The sequence below is a fragment of the Ochotona curzoniae genome, unplaced genomic scaffold, assembly GCF_017591425.1.
Source record: "Ochotona curzoniae isolate NIBS_2020 unplaced genomic scaffold, NIBS_Ocur_1.0 scaffold_3890, whole genome shotgun sequence".
NCBI classification, from domain to species: Eukaryota; Metazoa; Chordata; class Mammalia; order Lagomorpha; family Ochotonidae; genus Ochotona; species Ochotona curzoniae.
Window position 1 is genome coordinate 28,775,312 of NW_024467115.1, and position 27,832 is coordinate 28,803,143.

At 45.1% G+C, this 27,832-nt stretch overlaps 1 protein-coding gene and 1 pseudogene across 2 annotated transcripts in view; both read right to left on the minus strand.

Moving 5' to 3' along the window:
* Positions 1–3,152: 3,152 nt before the first annotated feature.
* Positions 3,153–27,832, minus strand: part of LRP11 (LDL receptor related protein 11) — a 32,142-nt gene continuing 7,462 nt past the window's right edge. The window contains exons 3-7 of one of the 2 annotated variants that reach the window (XM_040965362.1): positions 20,592–20,733; positions 15,326–15,451; positions 14,030–14,239; positions 5,462–5,551; positions 3,153–3,379 (exon numbers count right to left, since the gene is read on the minus strand). In XM_040965362.1, the coding sequence (XP_040821296.1) occupies positions 3,225–3,379; positions 5,462–5,551; positions 14,030–14,239; positions 15,326–15,451; positions 20,592–20,733 (723 nt within the window). In that variant the 3' untranslated portion in view covers positions 3,153–3,224. The remainder of the gene's footprint in view (positions 3,380–5,461; positions 5,552–14,029; positions 14,240–15,325; positions 15,452–20,591; positions 20,734–27,832) is intronic. The other variant, XM_040965363.1, reaches the window with a different exon arrangement.
* LOC121146082 lies at positions 10,172–10,839 on the minus strand (annotated as a pseudogene).

Sequence of the window (27,832 nt, forward strand, 5' to 3'; positions counted from 1 at the left end):
GCCATCATCGCTGCTTTCCCAGGTATAAGCAGGGAGCTAGATCAAAAGAATAGCTGGGACTAGAACTAACACCCATAGGGATGCCAGCACTGCAGGCTGAGGATTAATATGCTATGCCACTGCACCAGCCCCTGAAGTAACTTTCTAAAGAGAAATTTGAGTAAGTTGATCTCTTTGTGATTTACACTCCAGTTTGAAAACTGATGTACTTTGAGATATAAAGGAGGTAGGAAGACAAACATACTTTGACCTAAACAAAGCAAATGTGGAAACTCCAACTCATCCTTGAAGAGAGCTCTGGGATGTCAGACTTTATTTTCACCATTGGTGGGTGCATATTTAGCCAAAGAATTTCAAAGAAGCTAGCTATAAAAGCAGCCATAACTTATAATATGCACCTTATTTGCAGAATACCATACTCTGGGACAGCAAAATCGCTTGCAGCACGGGGCCAATACCCACAAAGGTGGTTAGAAAGGCAGCAAGCGGGACATCCGTGAACAGCAAACTGCAAACTAAGCTTTCCCCTGTTTATACTCAGCCCCGGCAGTTCCTTGGTAGGCAGCCTCATCTAGTTTTAATAGCAAGAACTTGTAATTAATCTGGAGATTTGAAAGCAAATGATTGAAATAGCTCCACTACGAATAAAGGGACACGATTCCCCAAGAATGTCAACTGAACATGAGACTGGTTACACTGGAACTGACGGGGTCCTGGTTACAGCTGCAGGCTGAGATGGCGTGGTTTAGGGGCCATGCGTTCTGGGGCACGCATGGTGTGTGCAGGAGAAATCCAGCTAAGACCTTCAGTATCACCTGCCTCCACGAGCTGCTGTGTAGAGAGCAGAACCTGCCGGGGAACCACTGAGCCAGGGCCTCGGTTTTGAAGACATTGGGAGGGCCAACTCTTGCTTCTTGGACACTAGAAACATGAAGATGCTGTGGAAGGCTGGAGCATTTTCCTGAGGGTTTCTGTAGGCCTTCTTAGGAAACACGTGAGACATAAACACAAGTGTGCTTCAGAGGGAAACTGTGGACACCTTTCCCTCCGAGATAGTTTTTTTTTTTTTCAGAATGTTTCGTTTCTCCTGCTAGAAGGGCAGAGCAGGAAAGCAAGAACAGACCTACCCACTGGCGTATCCCTCACCTGCTCGCAGAGGCCAGGTGAAGGGCAGGCTGAAGCCAGGAGATGGCAATGCCATGTGCATCTCTCACTGACTGGGGCAGCAGGGATCCAGGCACTTGGGCCATCATTTGCTGCCTCTGGATTCACTGGCAGGAAGCTGGATTGGCAGCAGAGCAGCTGGAACTCCTGAGTGTTACTCTGATGTCAATGTGGGCCTCTGTAGTGTCAGTTGAACTCACTGCACTGCAACACCTGCCCCCCAAAATTAATGTCTTAGATGTAGAACTCTTCGAATCATATAATCATATGTAAGAAGAATGTTTTAAAAATCCCATTCTATCTGAAAATATTTTTGTGTGCCTTAAGTCCCCCCCCCCACCCCCGCCCCACAACATGCTTCATGTGACGCTGGGTGAGCTGCTTTTCTGTTTAGTTTCCTCCTTTGCTAAATAGGATTGGGATGATTGGATCTAAATAATACGGGAAGCGCTCAGTCAACAGCAGCTTACAGACTGGTAGTAAAAGGTTTTAAAAAGGCTTAAGAACAAAATACAATTTATTAGAGGAATATTGCTTACATAGATATGGGGCACCTTTCTCAAGTATTTCAATGCCATAGTGACACTAAATTGTGTTGCAATGTTTTCATGTATAAAAGATATGCTGAACAAAGCATGCCTCAACAGTTTTTATTTTATTAGATATGGCTATAGATGATCTCTCTATATAAAAACAATCTGCACAACACTACAGAGGATACACATCAAGTTCATTCACGCAGTTCACTTTAAACTGCCCTTGAAAATTTTAGATTCACTCAATTCCAAAGAATTGCTAGAATTTCTCAAGGAACAAAAATGCTACACAATTATTTTGTTCTTCTAGAACGAACTTTCCTTTTGTGAATATATTTTGGCTTAAACCACCTTCCCCTCGCCCCCCAAATCAAACCCTTTATCAAAGGAACAACCTTCTTTCAGTTTGAGTCTAAAAATAAAGAGTAGTAGATCCTGGAGCGTTTTTCAACTGTTTTAAGATTTTCCACTTAAGGTAAAAACAAACAGAAAAGAAACACCTTATGTGATCATGGACAGGCACTAAACTATACATTCCTCTAGCACAATAATTTCTAGAGTGTGTATAACCTGGTATCAAGGGAGGATGGGGATGACATGGGGAATGATCCTAAGCTAGATGTGCCCGTTGTCTAGAAGGGTGAATTTCAAAGATCGCTCCCTCCCACTGTTGAAGTACATGAACCTGGCTTTGGCGTTTACCCATTTAGAACACTTAATAATATTAAAAAATAAGAGCTGGCTCATTCCATTGCATGGAGGAACCTGCTGACACTTAGACACAGTGACAATTTTACAAAAGCTATGACCAGGGATCCTCTCGATTTCTCCTTTTTAACTTACATGTTTCTCTTTCACCCACAAAGACTCCTGGGGAAAGATGGTTATCAGTGGATTGTTATGTTTTGGACCAGGGAGCAGCCATCCAAATTCTGAGCTTTTCCTTTCAAATCAGCTGAAGGGAACAGCCACCTACATGCCTTGATACCACAGGTACTGGGAGGACTCCAGAGTCACCTTCCTTGAAGTTACACTCAGACGCCCTTGCCATTGATAACTTCTCACTAATGGACGAAGTTCTCTTGAGATCCACTCTCAACCACGGATTCTGAAGGGGGAAAGATCTGGGCCACAGAACCAGGGAACGCTGTACTAAAGGGGCCAACAGGTGGCTCCTAAAACACAAAAAGTCAGTACTGCCCTCCAACCTGGAATTCACCTCTGCATAGACTGACCTTTTGCCCTGGCTAACTACAAATTTCTATTTTCATGGACAATATATGTAAATCAGAATTAGATTTGCAAAAGTGTTTCACTCTACGACTTGCTAAGTTTTAAAATATTTCACATACGTCCTAAGAAAAACATTTTTCTACAACAAAGACAACGATTTGAGATTTGCAGAATCTAGGCCATTCAAAAAAAGAAAAAAATGGATAAAGCAGTTGTAAATGCCAGAGCTTAATGTATGCATAAACTGGAATTGAAACATGTCCCTGTCGCAAGCTTCTTAGGTTACATTTATTATAGATACATCCCATTTATGAGGTAGTCGGATTCCTCAGACGTAATGGGACGAGCTTTTTTAAGTTTCTGTTTGACCAGTCGAAGTCGACAGGTGACCATGAGAAGCAGCAAAGCAGTGATAGCCAGACCCAAGGCCAGGGGCAGCACGGCACCTGTGAAGAGGTTAGAGGCCAACAGGAGGCGTCAGTGACCGGAACCAGGGATGGCCGCCACCTCCCACACGACAAGCACTTGCAGGCATTAGCTGAACAGCTCCCGTAGGTGCTAGCACTGCCACTGCACTGCAGATGAAGGTGCCAGGGGCTTGGGCAAGCTAAGGGAGGCAGAAATCCCAGGAGCCCTAAGCCATTTCTTAGGAACTGAAACTCAACAGTCAGCTCAGGTCTACCTATCCAGGGGGCAGGAAATTAAGACAACAGCTTCCAGACCTCAAGATGCGTCTGTCTAGTTCGAAGAGAAGTTAGTGTGGAGGCTGAGAAGGTCTGGGCTGGGAGACCCAACCCCAACTCCAGGGCTCAGATTTAACTATTCTAATCCTAGACTAACAATGAGCCAACAAGCTAAGACAACATTCCAACCTGCCAAACCAGATACAAGGTGCCAGGCCATCAAATATGACTCTCAAAGATGCAGAAGAGGAATTCTCCCATTAAAGTTATTTGATGAATATCCAAAGTTATTGTCTACTTTTTAATCCTTGGTTCCCATAGTTTCTTCTGTGTTTTTAGTTTGGCTACTTTGAGATTTGGAAGTTTACCATCTTCCTCTGAAATGCACCATGATAATGTCCTCATACCCAGTTAAGGTGACTGAATTACACATTCCGTTCACACGATGGGAGTGGTGTTCACAAGGGCCTGCAAGCAGAGTGGTCACTGGCTAACAGGAACTGAGACTTGCCAGACCCATCCCTGCATGGTGGCAAGAGGCAGGCTGCTTTCCTTCCAGATCGATGGAGGAAGAGACCGGCTGAGTCCACGAGGCCAGCAGACCAGCAGAGGGGCTTCCAGGGAGTGACGTCTGCCTTATTCTCAGACACCTATTGTCTAAAAATTGAATTTGAATATTGTCTAGATACTAAAAAGACTTCTGGCATCAAAAGTGTTTTCCAATGTTTAGATCTATGAGAATCGTATGTTGCTTTCCTACATCTTTATGAATTAGTTTGTAGGATACAGAGGACTAAGCCTGCCTTTCTACAGAACTATGTCCAAAGCATCTTCTTTCTGATTAAGATCTACCAAAATTACAGAAGCAGGGTAAGCAGTCCCTGCACTGCCTAAATTCCTCCAGTTCATGGTCTTCTGTCATCACAGACAATGAGGCATTCTCATACTGTTTTATTTTTATTAGTAAATCTTGTTTCTTTCCTTTTTGTTTTTTTTTTTTAAGATTTATTTATTGTTACTGGAAAGGCAGATTAACAAAGAGAAGGAGATACAGAGAGAAAGATCCTCCGTCCACTGGTTCACTCCCCAAGTGACTGCAATGGCCAGAGCCTTGAGCCATCCTTTGCTGCTCTCCCAGGCCACAAACAGGGAGCTGGGTGGGAAGTGGAGCAGCTGAGATTAGAACCAGTGCCCGTATGGGATCCTGGTGCATGCAAGATGAGGGCTTTAGCCACCAGGCTACCGCGCCAGGCCTTGCTTCTTTCCTTTTGAGAGGCAGAGACAGATGGAGCGATCTCCTATCTGCTGGTTTACTCCCCAGCAGCCTGCACCAGGCCGCACCAGGCCAAAGCCAGGAACCTAGAACTCAGGATCTCCCACATGGATAGCAAGATGAGCTCCTTGAGTCACTGCTGCCTTTCAACGTGTGCATTAGGATCCAGGCACCTGCTACAGGATGTGAGCATCTCGAGTGGCAGTCTGTCTGCTGTACATAAGCACACCCAACCCCCTTTACCCCTTCTGAATAGTAGGTAACTCAGGAACGATGGCCATCATTTATAAAGGTGGCTCATCATGCAGGCAAGCAGGGCTCTAAATGCTTCCCATGAACTGTCCATTTCTTCTCCCTAACAACCTTGTAAGGCAGTTGCAGTTACCGTCCTCATCTCATCAATGCAGAAACTGAGATCCAGAGTTAGGACCCGTCCAAGGTTGTCACTTCTGCTAGTGGAGCCACTCACGAGGCATCACATTGTCTGGACAACATTCATCCTGTGGCACAGTGGTTAAAAGTCCCGCACCTGTCTTCACCCGGTGGCAAGAGTTTCCAAAACACACATTTACCTGCTTCTGGAGCTGGGTGTTCTCCTCGACTGCTCTTCGACTCAAAAATATACTTTTCCTCCTTTCTCTGCTTTGCTGGAGAACTGCTGTCTGCAGAAAATAAACAGGGCATACACTGAAGCTGCATCAGAGACTCCAGGAAATAATGTACAATAAAACCAATCCCTTTTACTTGATACAGAATTGACACTTCAACTTACTTGGTTTTTAGAAGATGGACTTAAAGAAAGGGCCTGCAGGATTTCTTTCTCTAATAAACATCAAGCCCTTGTTTGATAGTAAAGCACTAGACACTAGGTGCGGCCAGTTTGAGAAAGCAGAGTATGTGGCTGATCCAAAACCACCAGCCAGAGAGGGAAGGAAGGGCTGCAACTCCAGCTCTGTCCCCTGGAGAGGGAAGGAAAGACCAGAGCCCAAGGTGGTCTCAGGACCTCACCCCAGGCAAGCAGAAAGTCAGGAAAGGCTTGCCTCTGAGGAACGCATCATGAGCATGCAAAAGGCATTCAGCCATGCTGTGGGCTTCCCCCACCACTCTGGCAGGGGTACCAAAACCTTAGGCTTTTCTGTGTAGACTCAGGATCCAGTTCTCACGTGGGTCCACCCAGGTACTAAGTAGGTCACTGGAACGGGATTCTAATAAGTTCAAGTGTGTCTTCCAGTTTGCTGATGAAAACCAGCACATCTAGTACTATTATATACAACTGAAGGAACACACTAAGAAAGATCCAATTTGGGGGTTTTATCCCCGGATCTTTATGGGCTGTGTCTGTGCCATCTTTTTTCCCATGTAGAGCTTTAAAACATTTGTATCTATTACATTAATATAATACAGACTAGGGGTAGTTAGCATTCATAGTGTTACTTCAAGGCTGAATCTGAATGTTCTAACACTTAGTGACAAGGAATCAGAAGCGATCTACTGCCAAGATGGTTAAAGCTTTTTTTTAAACTCACATGGCATCAACAGAAATATCTGTAATTCATGAGATTGAAATAAGACTACTTAAAGGTGATACATAAAAATTATTTGATAATTTATATTGAGACTACCTGGGGATTTTCTATCATAATGTTAACTGGAAAACAAAAGATTGTAAATTTAATCTGAGTACCCACAACAGCCAGATATCAGTGATTAAAAATGATCGTCACAGACACGGGTTAAACGGAGGGAGCGCCGACACATTTATCTCCTTGAAAGCCTCCCTAATGCTCCCTGCCACGCAACACTTTCCTGTTCGTCACCACAGGAGACAGAAAACTGAGGATCTTCAACAATATTTTACGGTTTTAAGTAATTCTTTGGGTTATTTTCTTACATACGGTCAGTTTCTGTGAATGCCCCCAGAGCTTTTGCTTGATCATGATATAAGAGACTGTACAGTACTTTGCTTTGGAGTTAATGATGCCCTACTTTCCGAACGTCAGTTGCTACTACATCTGACAGATCTAAGCTGTACTTACAGATAATAGTTCCTGCAAACAACCTTACCCCCTTATACGGAAGGAGATGGAATTCAGAGAACTTAACTACCTGGCAATTCTGCTGCTGGAATCAGGACTCAGGACTGAGTCTCTCCACTGTACTCCACCGCTCCCAGATCACTCCAGCACCAAGGAGGTCTGGGCTCCAAGAACTCACAGCTGGTTCTGTTTACAAATACGGAGCACACACCTAGCAGGTATGGCACTTACTTACTTATACACAGCCTTTAACTGCTTCCTTAGAAAGGGCTCGGGCAAATCTCCATCACAGCTGTGGTAAGAGATCAGTGAACTGTACTTGGCACAGGTTCTAGACCTGGTGGCGGGGGCTGGGGGGCTGAAGGGGGATGCTGTTTAAAACACTGCACAAGTCCATCTGAATCTTTATCTGTCCAAACTAAATTGTATTTTCTTGGAAACTCTTGTTCCTGAGGATAGGAAGAGAGCGATGAAGGAAGGGGGAGGGATCAGATGCTGGGGAGGAGAATATGCTTAGGAGACCTCAGGAGGTACCGCGGCCATGAACCCTGGGAGGACACCGTGCCTGGCCCTGGTATTTCAAAGGTGCATTTCTCCTGTGCACATTCCATGAAGGGATCCACCATAACCCCCAGGCCGCCTGATTCCAGCACATGGAACACAAGAGGCCGGCTTTGCTTTACAGGCTTACCCAGCACGGGCAACCAGAACAAAGCCCTGACGGTGAGATCCTCTGCAACTATTTTTTTTTTATATAATGATCCTTCTAGAAGAGTTCATGTTGCAGGAAAACATTTTTCTTCTCTTTTGCATGATCTACTGGATTCTACCATGCATGGGCACACACTCACACTGGGACTGGGCAGCTGGATGGAAGCTGTTCCATTTTTTTTTAATTCAATAAACATGTGAACTTATTTTAAATCAGTTTGGCACATGATACAGACTGGTTTTGCCGAACTAAAATAGAATTTTCTAAACACAGCAGTGTCTGCCTGTGCAACAAGTATCTAAAAAGTAAAATAAGGTACACGATACAACTACACCTGCAGGGACAAATCAGATGACAAATCGGAAGAGGTTTGTGTAGATCTTCAGGATTAAAAAACACACACACAAAAATTATTAATGGCTCAAGATATCACTTTGCTAAAGCGGTACGGGGTAAGAGGCGGGAGAGGGTCAGAAAAAGGCTGCTGAGTTCTGTTACAAGAGCTCATTTGTAGATCTGCAAAATCTCAGGGGTTTCAACAGAATGCTTTTGTTGTCAGAGCGTGCTAGAAAACACGGAAGCCTCAAAGCAAGCTGCATTTTCACATTTGCTGCCTGTGTGGACACTAATGTGTGGCAAGGAACACATGCTCAGGGAAATGATAACTACACTGTAGCTAATTTTACCACCTTAGGGAGAATGGAAACTGCAATTTTCAAATGAATCTTGTGGCACTCTGTAAAAGCTAACAGCCATGGCACCATAATAAACCTCTGAGGCAGCTAGGGTAGTACTACCAATGGAAACACAAAAACGTGAGGTAAACCTACCTTTCCCCAAAAACCTTTGAAGCCAGAGATTTTAAACAATTAAGGCATTTGAAAACATTGGGCATATGTACAATGTGCGAGTAAAACAAACTTCAGCTCTACCAGTAACAAAGGAAAGAGTCAATCTTCACTTCTAAGAACCTTTAACACCATCTGCTAAATGCAGGGACTTCCATTCTAGAAAATGAACCAAAGCAATTTGTCATTTTCTGTTACAAAATATTGAAAACCAAGTGCTACATTCAGCCAACAAAGGCTAAAGAAACTACAACAAAAAACCTTTATGACCTAGAAAAGCCAAAGTCCATTTTAAACTAAGAAAAGCCTTTGAGCTCATCCAATGTGTCAAAGGCCAAGGGAGAAGTGACCCACTGGGAGGGGATGGAGGCAGCTAGAGAAAAACTGCTATAAGACAGCTAGGGAAATTAAACTATGCATGCCTATTACACAATAGGAATCCAAACCAGGAAGGGAGATTAGAAAAGAGAAAAACCACATTCATTCAGAAAACCATCATTAAAAATCTACAGTCTGATCAATTAAAAACCCCTAGGGTTTTTTAAATTACACTGGTTACATCTGCTGTCTGGAAAACCTAAAATGATTGTCTTACCTAAAGGCTACGTAATTCTGGAATTTACTTTATTCCTGCCTAACTAAAGAAGTGACTTTTCAAGAAAGCTTGGTGGAAATCCTTTCAAGGTGCAACAGTGTTAGGGTACTTTGTTGAAGCACAAAGGGAACTGTTAAACCTGTTCCCTCCGTACTCTTCAACAGCCATAAAGAACAACAGTGGGAGGTTCAGTCCGGAAGGGCTTTCAAATTTGTGTAAGATCCTTTAGCTCTAGTTTCTCAGCTCTGAAATACCTTATCCACCCTAGATGTTTTCCATTAAATTCAATAGTACAACGTCTAAAAGCAGTTTACTACTGCTCACTTCCAATGATAGTCTCAGACCATTTACCTTAATGAGAACAGAGAAATCACACACAGTTACCTCTCTTTTAAGGCACAGCTCTTTATTTCTCAATGACATAAGGTGCTTTATATATTTATGAACAATAACCTGTCACACCTGTGCACTAATGCTATGTATTCTTTTACTTCTTTAACTCTGGAATGTAATTCCCTGCATGGCACCTTATTTCTAATGTAGAAAAATTAACTTATCAAGCACCAAATTTCAAGTTTAAGGATACAGCTTATACAGCAGAATGTATACATGTATTCCACTTTTGAAATAACCAAAATCCACCTGACTGATGCTCATTTGGCACACACTCTTCTCAATTCTGGTCACTACATTATATTTTGGGTTTGCATGAACGTAATGTAGCTCTGAGGCTTCAACATAACTAACCTGGACAGACTCATGAGGTTGTCTAGATATAACAACATTTTCCATCACTTACAGAAAGTTACATTTGGCATGTTAAAAAAAGAAACATAACCCAAGGCAGCAGCCATTTAAAATAAAAGGCAACAGCCACAAGGATTTATGCAGAATATTGGAAATATTCCTGTTGAGCAAATGGTTTAACCTATTTTTCTTCCAGAACGATGTTCCTGCACAATCCTGTATGTATCCTGTGGAAATGTAAAGATCCTGGAATAGCGTCTTCCACGTGGGACTTCTTCAGAGTTTCTTGGTTCCAGTGAGTTACTCAAACAAATCGCCGGTCCTTGTGAATTCAATGGGTCTGTTTACAAAGTGTGGCAATTTTGTTCTTTAGATTTACAGAATTTATAGAGCAAGAAAATTACAACCTGCACACCCCAAGACAAAGACAATTCCTCCAATGAAACTGGCTGCATCAAAGGTGGACTTCCGCCCAGGTGATAAGGTTAGGGTGAAAGTGGTATTTGTTGCACCTGAGGTAGTGGCTGTGGTAGAAGTTGCAGGCCGGGTTGTGGTTTTAGCTGTAGAAGTGATTGGCACTGGAGCAGTTGGAGTGGTAGTGCTGTGTACCACTATGCACTGAGCTGATGAATTATGTGAACAGTAGCTCTTTTCTTTGCATTCTAACCAAACACAGGTAACATCATCGATACTAGTATTAAAACAGGAAGCACAGCTGCCACGGCTGGCACACGTTTCTACTGCTGGAGTGCTGGTCAACGGGGCAGGTGTCCTGGACGTCAGCACTATCAGGGTGGGCATTACAGTCGAGGTGTTAGTCCTGCTCCGGGTCAGGGCCAGGGCCAAGGTACTGTTTGAGTCCACGCACAGGATGCAGAGTGCGGCCAGGCAGGCGGTGGCCCAAAGCAGCTGGCAGCAGAGGCCTGACATCGTGTGCTCAGCGCTGGCATCTGGGGAGAAACCTGCGGTGCTCCACACTCGGGCTGTCCCTCCGTGCCCTGCAGCGCCACCTTCAAGACTCAGCTCCATGGAGGCTGTTTTAAACAAAGCTGGAAACACTAGCTGGGAAAATGGCTACCATTTTCCAGAACATTATGGAGTTTCCTGTGGCCCAATCAGCACAAACACTAGCGTGGTCCTTTCTTGCTGTTTGTTCAGTGGGAGATCAGACCACAGGTCTGTGAAGCAGGTGAGAGAAAGTTCCTTCAGGAAACTTTCGTATTGTGAAACTTTTGTGTTGTACTAGCACAACTTTTGAAACTTGGCCTATGTGTAATCTAGGCCTTATGATAGCTGCACAAAGCTCCTCCCTGACATGTTCTTTGCTCATTTGAATACTGTGGTACCAACAACCTCTGATGAAAGTGGAATAATAAAATATCATTTCTTACAAACATATTTTTACTCGACAGCAGAGTAACAGTAAAACCTGTCAGGATGCTGGTGGTATTTAACTAATTTCTAGATAAAATGAGCCATGTCATTTTATTTAAAATTAAGTGGTTCTTTGAGACCAACTTACATATGGGTTGTGGGGGGTTACAAGACAGAATTTGCTATGTTGATCATCTATAAATTTCAAACAATAACAAAGAAACTGCTCCCAGTTCAGTACCCAAAACTTTCAGAATGAGTGAGCCCAGAGAAGGCCTTCTAAGAGGGCTGTTCCTGTGAGAGCCCCAGCATCACAGGGTGCACTTCAGAGGCAGCTGCTGCTGACAGCTGGCTGAAGGAGACTGGCCTCAGCAGAAAGCAACTCCACTCCCGAGGAACGGCTCCCCTTTGAAGAACCGTGGAATCAGCCACCTGAGCATCCTGGTGGGTGTGAAGGGAGCTTGCCCACCCTTGCTTTTCCTTCCATGCAGGAACAGAACAGCATCCTAGCGCCGTGCTGTAAGATGGCAAATGCTGAGGTGTGGGCATGGCTCAAATGCGAACCCCAGGGACGTACATCACAGAAGCTTGGCTCCCAGGGTGGTGGGGTTGTGGTTTCAGGATCTTCAGGCAGGACCTAGGAAAGTGCTCATCAGAGTCGGGGGATGCTACCCTTGGGAGGGATTGTATTCTCTCAGTTTCTAAGTAAGCAAGTGATTATAGAAACAGCAAGTCTGACACCCAAAGCCCTGTGGCTTGGTGTCCCTACATGTGACCTCTTCCACACGCCCTCCTCTGCAGCACTACCCCTCCTGGAACCTTCACGGAGGCCAAAGAGACGATGCACTCAAGAAAAATAAACCCCTTTCTTTATAGGGTACATGCCTCAGGTATGCTATAGCATCATAAAACAAGCGGCTAAACAGATGTGCTGGCTCTCAGGATTTAACACAATCCAATGACCATCCAGGAAGTGTGATCTTGTGGTTTCAAAAGGAAAGCCCAGATACATATGAAATATCTAGGGCATGTGGGGAGGAAAATCCTCCAAAACAGCCTTTATGGGTATCCTTTCTTAGTAAAAAATTTTTTCAAAAATTAAAAGAAAATGTTTTGTGGGCCCAGAAGACCCATCCAGCTCCCTGCTTGTGGCCTGGGAAGCAGTCAAGGATGGCCCATAAGCCTTGGGACCCTGCCCCCATGTGGGAGACCAGGAAGAGGCTCCTGGCTTCAGACTGGCGCAGCTCAGGCCATTGCGGCCACTTGAGGAGTGAATCAATGGATGGAATATCTTTCTCTCTGTCTCTCCTCCTCCCTCTCAGTATATCTGACTTACAATAAAGATAAAATAAATCTTAAAAAAAAGTTTTGCATGAATTTAAAGGTCAAAGCTGCTTACTCTAGTCCCTGCAACAGAAGCTGAATAAGGAAGCTCTGGACTATTTCACAGGGAAGCCATGACCATGGCTCCACAGAGAGGTCACAGATTCGCCCAGGTGACTGTGGCTCCACAGAGAGGTCATGGATTCACCCAGGTGACCATGGCTTCACAGGGAGGTCACAGTTTTGCCCAGGTGACCGTGGCTTCACAGGGAGGTCACGGATTCGCCCAGGTTCCATCACGTTCCTTAAAGAATCAGGCTGAACTGCTGCACTAGACGTCAGTTCTCAAGCTGCTTTATGTCACTCCCTCAGGAGATGCGGGTTGGGTACCTGGCTCCCATCTTCTAAACCTCTGGGGAATGAACTAGCATATGGCTCTCTCCGCCTGTTTACCTCTCAAGTAAACACATAGCATTTTTTAAAAGTAGTGTTCAGTCAAGGGTAGTGTTTTAAATTATTTTGGATCTTCCCATATCTTGGACAATGGACATTAATTAAAACAGTGATGAATCACTTCAGTAAAATGTATGCAGAGACTGGAGACAGCAATGGCATTTACAAAAGCTTACCCAAGTGTGGTCATGTATACTTGTGTCTCATATGTCACATAATCATACAATCTAAGCACGTGGAGAAGAAATTTCATAGGATGGAATCAGTAATCCATTAGTACCTTGAATATATTTTAAAATCTTACTAGTCTTATTTGAAAATAAAAACAGGATGGAAATGGTTCAATCACGGGGCCTAACACTGGACTTCAAGCACAGGTGGCAGATTCAAGCTGACAAACACCTTGACAATCACATGTTGTGAGTAATGGCGTGTGCCAGACATCACAGGATTCTGCAGCGGCAGCTCAGAATCACCTAAACTAGAATATCCTGGGCACCAGTGTCCATCCACCAGGCGTCCTCTCTTCCCAACTTGGACGTACTAACACATTCCTCTGGTGGTGTCCCTGGAGCACATATGTACGCATGCACAAGGGTTTCACATCCGTGGATTCTATCAGCCAGGGACTGGTAATATTTAGAGAAAAACTTCTGTACTAAACACTCTTCATACTGCTCCATAAACAATATGGCATACAATGCTTCCTACAGCACTTAACACCGAGTTGGTAGCACCGCAAACTAGAGCTAAGCACATGGGACTCAGCACAGGTTATACGCGCTTACTGTCCCATCTATATAAACAACTCGAGCGGTTCATGGAAGTTGGTACCGTGGGAGGTCCTGGAACCAACTCCCCATGGATGCTGAGAGAAGCCTTTATTTAAGCAGGTCTTCCTACAAATAAGCAATTTATTGGGCTTTTCCTCCCCCTACACTTGCTTTTTGGTCAAATTTTATTCTTTCCAAAAGAAAGAAGAGTTACAATGAAGTATAAGCTCAGCTTAGCTTGGAACCACACTCATGTGGCTCTTGAACCTGAGAACTCACCTGGCATCACAGGAATGACTTGACCTTCCGTCCCTGCGAAGGCCAAGTGGTTCTTCTCTGTGTGGGACACCACAGCTGGCTGGCCTGGGGCGGTGGCTTCGTGGGACTTTTCCAACAAGGACACATCCTCAGCATCTCTGATCAGTGCTGTCGTTCTTGGCTGGGCAGGAGTAGTGGCTGTGTGGGTCGCCATCTTTCGGTCAAGGCCCACTGAAGCATAGAAGAGCTTAGTTAGCTGTTATATTTCCTTTCTGCGTTTTTTCATAAAATTATTTGCAGTTGACTTAAAATTGCACCTACTTTGGAATAATAACCCACTTAATAAGGCACAAACAGCCTTAAGACTATTTTTTCTGGTTTTTGAATGGATGATCAACCTAATTTTTTTTTCAACCACTAGTTTTTCAAATGCTGTGTATAAAGAAAGGAACAAAGAGAAAATTATCACCCTAAGGTTCTCAGACTTTGTGCTTCCTCCAACCATTGCCTCACTGAGCTTCCTGTGGTTCTCTTGGGGGGGAGGGGAGGACATGTATATGTGTGTATGTGACTTACATAGCATATTTAAGCTCTGACTTCGGCTACACCTTTGGATCAAAAGTTAAATTTTGCCAGAACATTAATTCATTGCCATTTATTGAAAAAGGCATATATGATATAGCATTTTTTAGGATATGGAGAATCTAAAAAGTTCAAAAGTTTTAAAAACACAAGCAATACCAATAATTGGACACTGATAACTCAGAGCACAGACCCATAGTGAATGCTTACTTACCCATAGCTTTTGGCCTTGGCCCTGTAACACAGTGAGCTAAGCTGCTGTCGGCAACGCTAGCAACTCGTGAGCTCAGGCTTGAGTTCTGGCTGCTCCACTTCTGATTCAGCTCCCTGCTCATGTGCCCGGGCAAGCAGTGGAAGATGGCCCAAGTATTAACCCTATTCCTGCACCTGCATCAGAGACCTGGATAGAGTTCTTGGCTAGCCAGGGCTTAACATAGCCATTTGGGGAAAGAGAATTAGCAAACAGAAGTCTTCCCCATCTCTCCCTTTCTCTGTGTCAAGCTGCCTTTCAAATTAGTAGAATCTCAATCTTTTTTTAAAACACACATCTTTTTTCACATAAACTTACATGTAAACTATAAACATATATACACATAGTTTACACACATACATATATAGGTAAACTATAAACAGGAAGAGGAAGAACACTGCTCTCTTATTTGACTCTAAGAACCCAGGCATGCCCTCTGCACCCCTCCCAGCTCCTCTCCTGACAAGGTGACACAGCCAACTCACAGTTTTGACAGAAAGCCTCGTCAGAGCCATCGGGACACTGCCGCTCTCCGTCACAAGCCAAGGTGATGTCAATGCAGCAGCCGTCGTCACAGAAGAAGTGGTAGCGTGAGCAAGTACCCAGGCACCCTGTTTATAAATGAATCCCAGGTCATGGGAACACAGGCAAAGCTCAGACGTCCAGCACAGCCAGACAAACAATGTGTACAAGATGTACTTGGATGGCTGGTGTGATAGCCTAGCTGCTAGTCCTTGCCTTGAATGTGCTGGAATCATGTATGGGTGCTGGTCTAATCCCAGCAGCCCAGCTTCCCATCCAGCTCCGTGCTTGTGGCTGGGGAAAATAGTCGAGGATGGTACTAAGTCTTGGGACCCTGCATCCACGTGGGAAACTTGGAAAGCAGCTCTGGGCTCCTGGCTTCAGATCGGTTCAGCTCCAGCCATTACAGCCACTTGGGGAGTGAATCATTGGATGGAAGACCTTCCTCTCTGTCTCTCCTCCTCTCTGCATATCTGCCTTTCCAATGAAAATAAATAAATCTTTTTAAAAAATGTATTGAGGTAAAGAGATACAGGTAAAAAATGTACTGAGGTAAACAGATGCAGGTAACTGCTTGAGGACTGTGTTCCGAGCTTGCACGGCCAATGAGGCAATGGTGATCTCCTCCATCCACTTGCATGCCCCCTCAGTCTTCTACTCTGCATTCACCCACTTATCCAAGCTGGGGATCCCCTTACCCTGGGCCATTTACTGCCTCTTGGTAGGCCACCTGACAACACAGCCCTACCTCTTGGCAGACCATGCATGAACCACCAATTCACCTAAGTTGTGCCCTGCATTCTTGTTTCCCGGGTAATGCCATTTATGGACTTAGCTTTTTTATATCTGGATCCTATTTGCTGACTACTGTAAAACCCTAACTGCAGTTAAGCTGCTGGTGTGAATCTTTTTCCATGAAATAATGAGTCTGTAGTCAGCTCACAGGAGCTTCCAAAACTGTCTCAGAGGCCATTTCATGCATGCGTGATTACAAGTGATTTTGTTAGACTTAGCTACACAAGCACTGAGTGACTGGACCTGAAGGGCTCAGGGAGTCTCACAGTTTTTCTGGGACTCACTGGTTCTCTTTGGGAGGATGGGAACAGTGGCAACTTCTATGATGTTCTGCCAGGAACAAATGACCAAGCACAGCATGCATACTTGAGTGGAACCTTAAGCACATGCACTTGGAGTGTGTCTTGGTCCAGGAGATGCCTAGGGCGCATCTTATACATCAGTCTGGAGAGCTGATCCTGATCACAGTTGAACTGCATGCTAGCTCTTAGAATTGGTTATATTTTTTCCCAACATGCAAAGGGGTTCAAGATAGTAACGTATTCAAAATTAAAAGAATGATGATCATACAAAAAGGATACCTTTACTCTGGTAGATGTTATCTTGGTTACTATAACAACTGTGTAGTTAATCACAGGACCAATAGATACAACAGAAGTGGCAGAAATATTCTCTCTCTCTTTTTTTCTTTCCTGGAAGTAAGAAGCCATTCTATTTTCTCAATTGGTGACAGAAACTGACCTTGGTTTTGTGAGTTTGCTAGTGTTGGGGGGCATTATAGCATTGGAATTCTCATGATGATTTGTTCCAAGCCTCACATCTGTATTTTACTTATCCACTGAATGGAACATATTGAAAATGATCCCATTTAGACACCATTGATGGGAGGTTGGGGCTTCCTCCTCCTTAACGGCATCCTGAGAGCTAACAGGATTTACTGATGTTCCTCAAATCCATCCTACACAGCTCTTTCCCTGTCTGTTTATTCAGTGTCTCCATGTGATGTTTCACACAGCTTATGTAATAAGTCCTTCCATTATAACCAGTAAGTGATCCCAGATACAGTTAGTACTATACTGATTTCTTCCTCATTTTCTATATTAAGACATATACGTAAGATCTAGACCCAAGTGGCTCATCAGTCATCAGAAGTGGTTCACATCACTTGCTGCTACTTCAGAAACATTTTACTATCATTGTGGAGAAGGTCTGGAAATGTACAGCAGGCAGATCACTCTGGGATTGGGGCAGCTGGCCTGAGAAAGCCACTAAGGTAAACAAGTGGCTGGCGAGGCTTTGGCCATCTGCTCATGACAGTACAGAGTATACAAAAGCAGCATTTTCTACTTTCTGTGGGGATGGCTTCTCCCAACAGCACTTCACTCGGTCTTGCCCAGGTGAGTCCTCCTGCTCAGGGAAGATGGGAAAGGTGATGCTTCCGGGGATCCCGCTGCACAGGGTGCTGCTTCTGCTGTGCAGCTGCACCAAGTCTACTGCACCACTCCAACCTAGGCTGGCCTGGACACACTCCACTTTCGTCGATCATCATGGAAGACCCCAGAGTGCAAGAGAGGACCTGAGTTTGGCTGTGGCCTCTGCATATGGCATTTCCCTCGGTCTACGTGGGAAGCTTAAACGAACTGAGCAGGAGTCACTGGCTGCACATTTTCTAATGCTGCTAATGCAAGTCACCACGGTTGCTTCTCAGGACGCTAACATTTCTAGCTACTCATATAACTTTTTCCACATGCATCTTTTTAAAATAAATTTATCTGAAAGTCAGAGAGACGCAGACAGAATCTTCCATCTGCTGATTTGCACCCCAAATGGTTGCCATGGCCAGGGCTTGGCCAGACTGAAGCTGGAACTTGGAGGTTCTTCTGGGTCTCCCAGGTCAGTGCAGGGGCCCAAGCCCTTCAGCTGTCTTCTGCTGTTTCCCCAGGCATACTGGCAGGGAGCTGGATGGGAAGTAAGACAGGCAGGACTCAGACAGGCACCCCCACAGGATGCAAGTGTACAGGCAGAAGCTTAGCCTGCTACACCACAGTGCTGGCCCCTGTTTTAGATGGAAAACTAGATCCACTATAGTGCAAGTAAGTCACAGTCACATTACAAGTCTTGGACCCTTCTTCCTCAAAGTGCTGACTCATTACCATTCAAATACTGAATACTGATAAATGCCAGGGTTACAACGGCTATGACAGTGGTTTTAACAGACTACAAGCAACGGGAGGTCAGGGGCTGCATCTACCAGTGCACTGCCCTGGCCGTGGTGCTAGCACAACTATTGAATCCAGAAATGAAGAAATGAGGATCTTCACGTGACCAGAATCTCAGCACTCATCCACAAGTCAACTGTGTATGAGAAAGATCTCTCTGGAATATCCTCCCATGCTCCAAGTCCCATGTGATGGGTATTATTGTTAGCCGAAGCTCACCCAAGAAATGAGGACTTTGGGAAGATAAGAAACAAATGAATGAAATAAATGAGTTTTACATTGTGCAACAGAATGTGAGAAAGTACATACAGTTTGAACTATATTACTGTGCCTATGCATCTGTGTAAAATATCCATGGAAATTTTTTAAATTGTGCTTTTAAATGGATACAATGTGCTTTGCATATTCCAATTTATTTTAACTTTAGTGCTTAGCTGCATTCTTTCCTTCCTTCTCTTGCAAATGTTCTAAAGTGAGGTTTGGTGGTGTGGCATGGACGGTTAAGGCACCGCCTGTGGTGCTGGCAACCTGTATGGGTGCTGGTTCAAGTCAAAGTTGTTGTACTTCCAATCTAATTCCTGCTAACACATCTGAGAAGACAGTGGAGAAGGCCAAAGTTTGTGGCTCCCTGCACCCACTGGAAGACCTGGAGGGAGCCCTGGCTCCTGGTTCTGGCCTGGCTCAGTCTGAGCACCAGCCCCAGCTATTGGGATCATTTTGAAAGTCAACCCACAGATGGAAGATTTCTGCCTCTCCCTAACTCAAATTCCTTAAAAAAATTTTTTTTTAATTCTAGAATGATTTATTTTACCAACAATTCATGCCTTTATTTAATTCTGTTTTTATATTTTACTTTTAATTGACAAATAATAATTGTACATGAGGTTTTCAAAAAGTTCATAGAAAATGTGCACAATGAAAAAACTATGCACGGACATAATTTTTTTTTTGCACCAAAATAAACTTACTTTTTTTTTTAAGATTTATTTTTATTATTTTTTTTTTATTGGAAAGGCAGATATACAGAGATGAGACAGAGAGGAAGATCCTCCATCTGATGATTCACTCCCCAAGTGAGCGCAACGGCTGATGCTATGCCAATCCGAAGCCAGGAGACTCTTCCAGGTCTCCCACGTGGGTGCAGGGTCCCAAAGCTTTGGGCCGTCCTCGACTGCTTTCCCGGGCCACAGGCAGGGAGCTGGAAGGGAAGCAGGGCTGCTGGGATAGAACCGGCGCCCATATGGGATCCCGGGCGTGCAAGGCGAGGACCTTAACCACTCGCGCCACCGCGCCAGGCCCAATAAACTTACTTTTAAATGTCCTTCTCCTGTAAGCTTTCTGAAGTCCCTTTGTAGTGAAGTCTTACTGATTGCAGTCACTATATGTGTAACAGATCACTCAAACTTATTCCTCCCATCCAACTGAAAGTGCAACCAACATCTTTCCTCCCAGGCCCTCAACCCCCACACCACTTTACATCTGAGTTAGATTGTCTTGTCTGTGCTCCTTGGCTGTGAGCTGCCAACCTACAAATGAAACAGAATCAGTTTCAACAAAGTCCTCTCCTGGGAAAGCCAGAAACTGTCATTCATGGAGCCAAGTCAAGAAAAGACTGGGGGGCCCGGTGTGGACCAGGTGGCTAAAGTCCTTGCCTTGAATGTGCCGCTGGGATCCCATATGGGTGCCAGTTCTAATTCCGGCAGCCCCGTTTCCGATCCAGCTCCCTGCTTGTGGCCTGAGAAAGCAGTCCAGGACAGCCCAAAGCCTTGGGTTCCTGTACCCATGTGGGAGACCTGGAGGAAGTTCCTGGCACCCGGCTTCAGATTGGCGCAGCACTGGCCATTGCAGTCACTTGGGGAGTGAATCATCGGATGGAAGATCTTCCTCTCTGTCTCTCCTCCTCTCTCTGTATATCTAACTTTCCAATAAAAATAAATAAAGCCTTTAAAAAAAAAAGAAGAACAGACTGGGGCTTCTCCAGGGCGTCTCATGGTCTGTTCTTACGTCTTCCTTCCACCCTAACCTAGCAGTGCCAACTTATCCCAAAGCAAAACAGAATCTATTTTTGTTGTATTTTTATACTTTCTTCTTCAACACCAAAAACTAGAATGGATGAGCCCACAGACTGCACAGTCGGAATGTAAAGTGCCAGGCAAGCATCCCCCTCCCATGGACAGCCGGCTCTGGGTTGGTCACAGAAGGACTGCCCTCTCACCTTTGGTGGCGTGGGCCACGGGAAGCACTGTCACCGACACATTGTCGGAACCCCTCTGGCCTGCAGTGTCGGTCACAGTCAGCTGGAATGTGTAGGTTCCCTCCTGCAGGTGGGCCAACTTCAGGGTCCCTGACTGAGGCACCTGGCACATAGAGAAGACATGTCACAGTCAGCAAGGACCCCAAGCACAGGCCCCCTCACGCTCCTGAACGGGAAGTCAGCTCCTCTTTGGAGCAGCGACACGAGCCGCCCCTCTGCTTGGAGTCCAAGGATGCTGAATACTCAATCACACCCTGATTCTGGCAGCTTGGATCCAACTTGAAATCTTCATTTCTGGTGTTCTCTGAGCTGCCAACATCATGGACTGACGGTCCCCTCACCTGTCCTTAGTAGATGCTCGTCCCAATCTGCACATCCCTCTTCAAGCTCCGCACTCATCCAAGAGATCCCTCCCTTTTCCAGCTGCTGTTACATAGCTGAGTTCCTCTCACCACGTGTTGCCTTTAGCCCCCTGTGGGCATTGCTTTGGCACCTCCCACCCTGGGGAGCCTCATCCTCTGTCGTCCTTGCACCACTCCCAGGTGGTCCCTGGTCCTGGCCAGAGCAATGCCATCCAAGGCCTGGCTCTGCAAGTGACTTTGGACATTCAGCCCAAGGACTGCTTCTTCAGCTCGCCTAATAATTCTGTCAACTGCTCAATGCGTTTTTCAGAGAAATCTTCTGCTTCAAGGAACTAGTTTAGACATTGTCTTCTGCCAGTGAACACTGACCATCGCACATTCTACTCCATGGATCCCTTCCTGGACTTTTGAAATCACTGAAAACCCATCCAACTGGAACAATCATCGACTTGTTTTCATGTGTGAAATCTTAGAATTTAGATTCCTACATACCACCTTGTTTGACACTTTAGGATTTGTCAGTCCTACATAGAGTTGCTAGAAGAATGCTTACACAAACTTAGAGGCAATCTAGCCAGACATGGTGATGGTTGTACTTGACACAGTTTACTAATGACCCAAGCCTTTATCAAGACATGCTTTGCCAGCCTCAGCCTTGGGGGGTCTGAGTCAGGGGCCTGGCGAGTGGCACTGGGATTTGGCAACTTCGTCTGCATACTCAGGTGACCCACAAAGCCTGTCACTCAACAGACTTTAGACTGGATGCCTGCCATACTGCACACTGGCACGTGACTGCACCTATGCCCTAAGTCCTCAGTTTCTTCATCTGTAAGATGGAATACTAGTACCTGTCCCTTACAGCATTTTAAATTTAGTTTTTTGAAAGGAGATTGGCAGCGATTCATAACTGTTGAAATCTCAAAACCACTTGAGCAAGAACCTCAGAGCATACCCTACATCTGGGACCTGGGGAGGGTGGGAAATTTGGTGGGCCTTCTCCCTTAATACCCACTTTTCAACATGAAGGAAACAATATGGAAAAAAAACAAGAAAGGAGGTATGAAAAGAAAAGAGATCCCATCCGTTGATTCATTTTCCAAATGTCCAAAATGGTCCAGGGCAGAGAGGGGCAGCAAAGATGGCATCTGGGAATTCAATGCAGGGCAGGAATTCCTCCCCAGTGGCAGGAACTCAATTACTTGAGCTATCACTGCTGTCCCCCAGGGTCTGCATGGGCAGCCAGAGACAGGAGTTGGTGCTGGGAACACACACAGGTATTCAGCTGTGGAGTGCGGCCGTCACAAGCAGCATTTTAACTGCCCTGCCAAACACCCACCTTACCTAACCTGAGAGAATCCATGGCTTCATGAAGTTGACTAGAGTAACTTTCACTCAGAGAGATTGCTAACTTTTTTCATAAACCCATGACAACAGAAACAGCAAGTGACCAGATGAGAGGCCTTGATTATTTCAGCAAGGGAGAAACAGTGGGGCAGGGAGAAAGTGAGAGCAGAGCAGAGAGAACAAAGGGGAAAGGCATCTTTTATGGCCTGTGGCTGTAGGTGGACACCAGGAATACACGCCTCCGTGGATTGGTGCAGCATTCAAGGGGACTGAGAACTAGGGGATTGAGGGCAGTACTGGACAAGCAGGTGTCCAAGGTGGTACTGAGTCCGGGATGGTGAGGTCAGTACTTGGAGACCCTCCTTACAGAGATGGAGACAGAACTGAGGCCTGCAGATGTACAACAGTCTGCGTGGGCCAACAAGCTGTCCATCAGTTCCTTGTAAAGGCTTCAAGCTGGAGAGCTGGCAGGGAAGGCCTCCAGTCCTTTGTGGTATGCTTCAAAGAGAGCAGTGTTCACTGCCAGGCTGTTACCTTACCTCCAGGCTGACAGGGAGAGCAAGCAGCAGTCACTCACCGAGTATTCAAATGCAAAGAGGGTAGCAGAAAGTGAGAGTGACTTCAAACAAGTCTGCAGTGAGCTACAATGGAGGGCAGCAGGAGAGCAGACAGAGAAGATCAAAGCCCCAGACATACAGAACTCAAGCCAGACCCGCAGATGAGGACCTGGGATTATATGTGGCCCCTTTTCCTATCTCACACGGAATAAATCAGGAAATTCTGTAACTAAAACTCTAGAACACATCTGGACTCTGCCCACAGCTGCCCATGCACATTGCTCCAATTCTAGTCTGAGCCCTCCTGCTTCCCCTTGATGGGGTCATAGGCAGTGGGCAAGAAACCTGAGCAATGACATCAGGGCCAGGTACAGGCTGCCTGGGCAGAGGGGGTGTTGGAGTGGCAGCAGGTTCCAGTTGCGTCTAACTGGCTCAGAACCAGGTGGCCTGTCAGGGGGCAGCACTGCAGTCTGCACTCTCAGCATTCAAGAACACAAGTGAACATGGCAGCAATCATAATGTGTTGGTGCTGGGCCTTGTGGTGAAGAACCTAGATGTTCTCTGCTTTTGTGATCTGCCTTACTTGCTTGGCTGCGGGCTGATGTCACCCAGGGCTCTCTATGAAGGTGAGAGACTTGCTGAGTTCTAGGTGCCAGACTTGGAGTGCACAGGGAAGTACGTGCCCATGCTGGGGCTGGAAGTGCAGAGTACCCTGGGGAAGAGCCAATCACTGGACTTTGCATATTTCCCTGGGCACCTGGGCTCTGACACAGCAGAGACTGGCTCCAGAAGCAGATGTGAACCAATCACCTTCATGGTCTCTCTAGAGCACAACCCCTTCCACTTTCCACTCACAGAGCCAACACTACAGGGTTACAGTGAGTAGATCAGCAAGATGTGCATGTGCAAGGCCCCTGGGATCCTTCTTGACATTGCCCCACATGTAACAGGACCCTGGAAAGATTTCCAGGACTGCACAGAATCTAAGTTTCAGGATAAAAGATATCAATATATGCACAGATAAACACAGCCTAAATAATTTAATAAAACAGTGGGCTGCTTTCTTCTTCAAATTTATCCTTTTTCACCCCATTTTAATTTTAAATGTATATTGAGGGAAAAGAGAGAGGGAAGGAAAGAAAGAGAGAGAGAGAGAGACACCAGGATGGAGGGATGGAAGTAGAGAGAGATGGAACTTCCTTCCGCTGGTTCACTTTCCAAATGCCTGCAAAAGTCAGGGCTAGGCCAGCATGAAGCCAAGAGCTTGGTTCTAAGTGAGGTCTCCCATAAGGATGGCGGGTCTCAAGCACCTGCGTGGTCATCACTCTTGGTGGGGTGCATAGCAGCAGGAAGCCGTATCAGAAATGGAGTAGCCAGAACTCATCAAGTACTCCCTTACAGGACTGAGGCTCTAGGAATTCAGAGTACGGCTAGGATACGTGTTTGAGCTTATTTTAAGCATGCATGTGTGTGGACACACACACATACACAAAGTTATATACAGACATATATTTATCACTGCATAATTTAGTTACAAAACACTTATCCATTTCTATTTTTTAAGATTAATTATGTGAAAGGTAAAGCTACAGAGAAAGACAGACAGACAAGCAGAAGTAGATGGAGAGGGGGGAAAGAGAGAGAGCAAGTTACCTTTCATCTCCTGGTTGGCTCCTCAAACGGTTATAATAGCTAGGTGTGGACCGGGTGAAAGCCAGGAGCCAGGAACTCCACCCTGGTCTCCAACATGGCTGCTGCCATCCCAGGTGTATTGGCAGGAAGCTGGACCAGGCGCAGAGCACTTGGGACTCAATCCAGAACTCCAATACAGGAAGCTGGCTGATAGTGGTCTAACCCGATATGCACCAACACAGGTCCACTGATCTATTTTTAGAAAGTACTTATTAGGTAAGTCAGTGAGAAACTGCCTTTGGTTCAGTAATGAAGCTGTTGGTATAAACAATATCCATCTTTAGTAGGCTCCCTTTGCACATGATATTCTGGAAACATTGTTGTATAAGGTTTGTTCTCCTCCACATTCACATGTTGAAACTGAATCCCAACTGATGGTGTCGTGGAGACAGGGAATTTAGGAGGGACACAGGTCATGTATATGCTGTTCTCATGGATGGGATTTGTGTCCTTAGGAGAGAAGCAACAGGAGCTGCTTTGCACCTCCTACCAAGGAAGGCTGTGGCAACAAACAAACAAACAAAAACATCTCCCTATGAACTAAAGTACCTGGATTTTGAACTTTCTAGAATTCAGAGCTGCCAGAAAAATGCCTGCTTTACAAGCTACTCAGCTATGGGCTTCTGCTGCAGTGGCCAGAATGGACTAAGACAACTCTTGAGCTGAATGTAAATCAATCTGTGGTTTGTGAGTTCCAAATCTCTCTGTATGAAGTTCCTAACTGTTATGAAGTGATGGCACACAGACCATAAAAAGTTTTCAGGCCTCACCTAAGAGTGACAAAGCCTGCACGAGGGGAACCATCTGTCACCACAGTGCGTAATCAATGGTGGGTACGACTATGATGACATCACAGCAGGAGGCAAATGCACTTTGGGAGTGTGAACGAATGTACGTCACTATAAGAGTCACAGTTTGGCAGCAGATGGCTCTCCCACTCTGTCACTAAGATGATGGCATCTCACCCAGCTAAGGAAGTGCTCCAGACCTTGATGACATGGCACTCGGGCCAAAAAGCCTAGGAATATACCGAGTTTTCTCACTCCTTTATAAGTATCTTCAATAGTATTCAATAGTATTAAAAGATTCAATAAGTATTCAATAGTATTCAATAGTATCTTTACCATTTTTTTATTTGCTAGCAACAGTTTTTCTTTCTGTTTTTCATTTTCAATGATACAGGTTTGTAGATATAGATTCCTCCCTCCTCCTGTGCTTCTTCTCTCCTTCCTTTCCCCTCCCACCATTTTTCCTCATATTATCACAGTAGTATAATCCCTTAGTCACAGCTACAAGTTTAACTTTCTGTTATTTAACTATATTATGGCATAGTAGGTAAAGGCAAAGGTAGAAAATCTAGTAAGATATTGTAAAAGCATATTCAAATGCTTCACTGGAGTCCTACTTTTATTTGGGAGTACAGACATGTACTGTAACATACCTTTACTTCCTGTTTTTTCACTATTTTTATTTGTCAGCCATAAATGTAATTTCTAGCTAATAAAATTCCTAGGAACATGTATGATGAGCCAAATGATGAGAAGCAAATGTGCAGCTGCTTGCACACACAGATCCCCAAGGTGCTTGAAACAGGGTCCGTCCCAGGGCAGTTCCCCAGGGCCATGACAAGGGACTTGTCCCCACATCTCTCCTCAGCGACCTCAGTTCTCCAAATTCCTGATTCATCAATTTTGCAGCTGACACAAAATATGAAAGAATAGTCAATATGACCAGTAACACTCAATGTCCTGGATTATTTGTGTTGTAGATAAAAAGCTGAAAACTGAGATGAGAGAAGTCCCTGCACTCAGGTTCAATAAACCAATCACACAGCAGGGGGAGTCGTCAGAATGGCAGTTCTGATGAAAGGTGGAGCAGGCTGCAGGTGATCCTGCTAATAGAATACTCTGCATGAACCCTCTGTGGTACAACTAACATGATTCATGCAAATTATGCCTCAATAATAGATACAAAGACAAGGTATGGATCATCAATGGTGACAGCTGCCAAAGAGCCCGGGTTCCATCAGCATTTGCAGATTTTAAGGATGTAGATTAATTTGAAAAAAGCCAGGGACTGGAAGGTGGGCGGCCTGAAAAAAATTCATGTGTACAACCTCTAAGAGAAGCGGAGGTGTTGAGTTTAAGAGCAGTAGACCAAGTGGTGATGTTTATTTTGTGCAAAGACTTTGAGGACTTCTATTCAGAACTAAAGGAGGCCAATGCTATGGTTTTCCAAGGAAAGACCTGGCACTGATGCACACAAATGAAGGGAGGCGCAACCTAGTTCCCTAGTAATCAGGGCAGACTAGCAAGTCGAAGGACACAGGTGGAACAGTGAGCTTTTATCCTGGAAAAGTCAGGCAAAGAGTAGCAGGCCTCTGACAGAGTTACTAGAGAAGGGACTCCTGAATGAAGGAGCGGCTAGGTAAGACGCTTGGTGAGGACACAGTCCAATTCTAAGACTTTACAATCATTGAATGAAACCTTAATAATAAATGATAAAACAAGAAAAACTTAAATTAGTGTTGAGGGACTAGGTGCCCACCGTCCTGGCTTTAGTTCCAGCAGAGTCTATAATCAGTGTTTGTGCATGTCCCCTCCCACCTTCTCTAACTCAAGCGGTCTGCATGATGTTCATCTGTCCAACCTTTAAAATGCTCCCAACTAGACAGCGACCTGATAAAGTTCATAAAAGAAACCATTTGTCTCACAACGTAATACCCCCGGGGATGCCGAGGCAGCCACTGTTCAGGTGGGTCTCCTCCATCTGCAGCAATCCCAGCCCAGCCCAGAAGGGGCCCACAAAGAGTGGGGCACGCAAGGGAACACCTACCACTCACACCCTCACTCCGTGGCTCAGACCAGCAAAATGTTCACTTTCCTGGCAAGAGGAAGAATAGCCCACCCTGTTATTTCTCCTCTTTAAACAACTCTACTTTGTAAGTTTTAGATATTCTACTTGAGTCTGCACCAAGCATATGAATAAACACAACTTTCAAAAAGTGGGTCATGGAAGCAAAGCATCAGTCTTTTTCTCCTTGAAGTCAAGAAAAAGGAGCAAGAACAAAGGTGAGCTCAAAACAAAGGATCCTGATCACCATCTACTCTGTGGAAAAGTAAATTTACAGCATGATCCATTTTCAGACAAACAAAATGGTATTCTCCACTTCAGCCTCTTCTGCCTGCTTACAAAAATTCAGATGCAAGAGGAGAACACCCTTCTCTGAGACACCAGTTTCCACTAG